Below are 3,705 nucleotides of genomic sequence, written 5' to 3'. Positions count from 1 at the left end.
CCGCGACGTCGTCCGACACCCTGGCGCGAAGGCGCTCTGGAGCGTGGGACTCGACTACGCCCACGGCACCGGGCACGGCGTGGGCTCTTTTCTCAATGTGCACGAGGGCCCTCACGGGATCGGCATTCATCCAGTTGCCACCGAAGCGAAGATTGAGCTGCACTCCATCGTGTCGAACGAGCCTGGCTACTACAAGGACGGCCACTACGGCATCCGCATTGAGAACCTCGAGGAGGTGGTCGAGTGTCGGACCAAGTACAGCCCGACCGGCTTCTACACCATGTCTCACCTCACGATGGTGCCTCTGTGCCGGGACCTCATCGATACGAGCCTCCTCACAGAGATGGAGCGCGCCTGGGTAGACCGCTACCACGCCAAGGTAGTAGCGAACATCATGCCTCACCTGCAAAAGGCGGGCGACCAGAACGCCATCGAGTACCTCAAGTACCACGCGCAGCCTCTCTGAACAGTGAGTGAGTCGTGCATCGTGTTTAGCCGAGAGGGACAGGTGCGAAATGAATCGTTGCTTAGCTGGCAGAGGGCAGAACGTCGGTTGGTGTATTTCTCTCCTCCGTCACTTCTTTTGTTTGGCCCCACGACTTACTTCTTCGGCTTGCATGCCGCTCTGTCACACACACACACAGGGCAGAGGAGCAGGAGGTGGTGCAGGTAGGATGGAAGGCCACCGTCTGCTGCTCACCTTATTGCTTAGCGGCCTCGTTGGAGATACCACATGCATTTTGCTCGCAGAGGCACCTGGACTCTGTGCCTCTGTAAGCACACCTTTGTCCATAGCCTCAGATCGCTCTATGTGTGGATCGAATGCGAAAAATGCGAAGCGCGAACAGAGGTGAGTTGTTCCATATCAACGCACGACCCGTTCCTTCCCCATCTTGAGGTTTTGTGTATCAGGGCGCGCACAGCTGCGTTCGTTGTTCGCCACTATGTGGACGGCACCACCGCGTTCCTCTTCCTCCCACCCCAGAGGGAGACAGTGTTCCCTGCCGTACTCACGAGCGTCTTGTGCCACGCGGGCTCGTTGTAGAGCAGTGCTCATTGAGTGCTCTTACCACACCCTCCCGTGCACGTGCGCGCAGACACGCGCTCTTCTATGCCACAGGCTGTTGCCGTATCGTGAATCACCCTCCTGCCTTCTGTCCCCTGCGCCGTGCTGTCCTCTCTCTCTCTTTCGTTCCCTCTGACACTCATCCCCTTGTTGTTCTCTGCTACATCCGGTGATGTTTCTCGCATGTGCGCCACCCACGCGCACACACTCCGCTCTCTTCCCTGCGACCAACGGACTCGCCCTCGATTTTGGTGTTCAGGCACAGCCTGGCATTCCAAAACACACTCACCTTCCGTGAGGTGAACCGCGCGGCACCGGTGCGCAGCTATACGGGTGGCAAGGAGACCCGCTTTTTGCCCTTCCTTCACGTGCTACACGGCAAACCCGCACCTCTACAGGACCGCAGTATGCACTACTGCTGGCGGCAAGGCAGATGAGCGCGATGATCGCCCTGCTCAATTAGGAGGGCATCGCTGGCCATCCTCTCCCCCTGCTGGCAGGGACACGCACCCGCGTCACCTGCCTCGACGCCGCCAACGGCACGATGATGGGGCTCATCTGCCCTCGGCGGCCGTACGGAGAAATTCTGCAGAAGAAGCGGTGCGTGTGCTCGTCGAGGCCATCGAGCATGCGGGACGGGATAGAGACCATGGAGCCACTTGCCAGGCATCCGCTGCCCCAACCTCTACCCTTGCTGGACAGAGATGTCGGCGGCGGCGCAGCAGCCCATGCTCATCGACGCCACCAAGGGGATCGAGGCTGCACTGAAGGTTCCAAGCACGCACTCGATCCTAAAAGTGAGCATGGGGGAGCTGAGCAAGCGCACACCCCAGTTCACTCCGGAAAGCGCGGTCGAGTACGCTCTGGCGACATCTCGATGGTGCGTGTGCTGACCGTCACCGATGACCCTCCCTTTGTGCACATGCAAGGGCGGGGCCGCCCACACGCCCGATGCCATTTTCTTTTGTTGACTACCCCCAATGATGCGAACCCCGATGGAGGAGTTTCGGTTAGCACCGTCTGCAGCCCCCGCCAATTGCCTTCAACAGGATGCCGCTCCGTGTTCGGAAAAGAACATCAAATCGCATCGCCAGCGACATCACAATCTCGCACAGCGTGCGTACCCAACATGCCCGCCAAAAAGAATGCAGTCGTACCCCGTGCACGCACCCATAGCAGCAAGGAGAACGAGACATATTCTCAAGGCGCTCACGTTATGTGGCACGTAGAGCAGCATCCACAGCGCAATATCCACGCCGTTTTCCGCTCCTTCAGCTCTATGTCTGTTTCCCGTTTTGTTGCGTGATTTGCCTGCCCGCTCTGTGCCCAGCATGTGCCCATCCATCCACCCTGGTGGTTGGGTTCCGCCAGTCCTCTTGCAGGCTCCCTTTACCTCGCACTATGGAGCCTCTCTGTGACTCACCCTGGATGCCTGTTGTGCCACCATGGTTAACCGAACCCATCACGCGATCAGACAACTCCGTGGCAGCTTGCACGGCCGGGCGTTCTCCCTAGCGCCGAGGCTGCCCTCCAGCTGTCCGCACACGTACGCATGCTTATCCGGCACACGGTAGAGGCGGAGAGTCGTGCACAGACAGAGCACGCGTCAGTCCCGTTTTCTGCCTTCTCTTGCTTCGCTTCCACCTTGTGCTCCCTCTTTCCGAGCAGCTTCATGTGCACCCGTTTCCCCACGCCCTTCTTCCTATTCCGCTGACCCGCTGTCCCTCTCCCCTTGCACTATTTCCTGAACACGCGGTGACATCCTTCTTTGTCCCTCACACGCTTCCCCCCTTCGCCGCCCGAAACCCACTCACCCAATCACGTACAAGAGTTCACGACACATCCTGCACTCCTCGCCCCACTTATTCCCTCCCCTCCACACACATCCACCATGGCCAAGGGTAAGCGCTCCGCTGACGCCAAGGGCAGCCAGAAGCGCCAGAAGAAGGTGCTGCGCGACAACATCCGCGGCATCACGCGCGGCTGCGTCCGCCGCATGGCGCGCCGCGGTGGCGTGAAGCGCATCTCGGGCGACCTCTACGAGGAGGTGCGCCGCGTACTGAAGGCCTACGTGGAGGACATTGTGCGCTGCAGCACGGCCTACACCGAGTACGCGCGCAAGAAGACAGTGACGGCGAGCGATGTCGTGAACGCGCTGCGCAAGCGCGGCCACATCCTGTACGGCTACGCGTAAGCAAGCGTGCTTCGGTGCCTGGCCGCCCGTCTCCCTTGCCTACGCACTTGCGTGGGCGACGGGCGGCCAGGACTTGTGTGCACTTATAGAGACCCTTTTTTGTTTTCTCTCCTTTCCCACTGCCTTCCTGTTTATCTTTGGTGTTGACCTCCTTTTTTTTGGTCTCACGACTACCCCTGGCCTACCCCTGCGGAGCGAGAAAGAAAACAGAGTGTGTGGAGCCGACGGCTTGGCACGGGAAGCTGCCATTTAGTGTGCTGAGCCTAAACGCCAGCGCGTGCAGCACATGGCGCATGTGCCTGGTCCTTCAGTGCAGGTGCGCCTGCTCACATGTCTACTATGAACCGCCGCTTAGCAGTGCTAGCTGAGCCGCTCTCGCATGCGCAACTTTCACACACACACACGCACCCGCAAATCTCCTCTCTTTTGTGTAGGGCAGACAAAC

The 3,705-nt window shown here is 59.6% G+C and overlaps 2 protein-coding genes and 1 pseudogene across 3 annotated transcripts; all 3 read left to right on the top strand.

The window, feature by feature from the left end:
- Window position 1: 1 nt before the first annotated feature.
- LBRM_02_0040 (putative aminopeptidase P1) lies at window positions 2-466 on the top strand (the record flags this gene model as incomplete). Its single annotated transcript, XM_003722890.1, has 1 exon — window positions 2-466. A coding segment is annotated over one exon (465 nt), but the record flags the coding sequence as incomplete, so codon positions are not given.
- A 1,007-nt stretch (window positions 467-1,473) lies between these two features.
- On the top strand, window positions 1,474-2,372 carry LBRM_02_0030 (annotated as a pseudogene). The gene is given in 2 exon segments: window positions 1,474-1,500; window positions 1,506-2,372. Coding segments are annotated over 2 exon segments (894 nt in total).
- A 585-nt stretch (window positions 2,373-2,957) lies between these two features.
- Window positions 2,958-3,260, top strand: LBRM_02_0020 (histone H4; the record flags this gene model as incomplete). Its single annotated transcript, XM_001561469.1, has 1 exon — window positions 2,958-3,260. The coding sequence occupies one exon, from the start codon at window positions 2,958-2,960 to the stop codon at window positions 3,258-3,260; it is 303 nt and encodes a 100-aa protein (XP_001561519.1).
- Between the last annotated feature and the right edge of the window lie 445 nt (window positions 3,261-3,705).

Source organism: Leishmania braziliensis, chromosome 2, assembly GCF_000002845.2.
Source record: "Leishmania braziliensis MHOM/BR/75/M2904 complete genome, chromosome 2".
Classification (NCBI taxonomy): Eukaryota; Euglenozoa; class Kinetoplastea; order Trypanosomatida; family Trypanosomatidae; genus Leishmania; species Leishmania braziliensis.
Note: the sequence above shows the minus strand (reverse complement) of the source record. Positions and strands in the feature narration are given on the sequence as shown.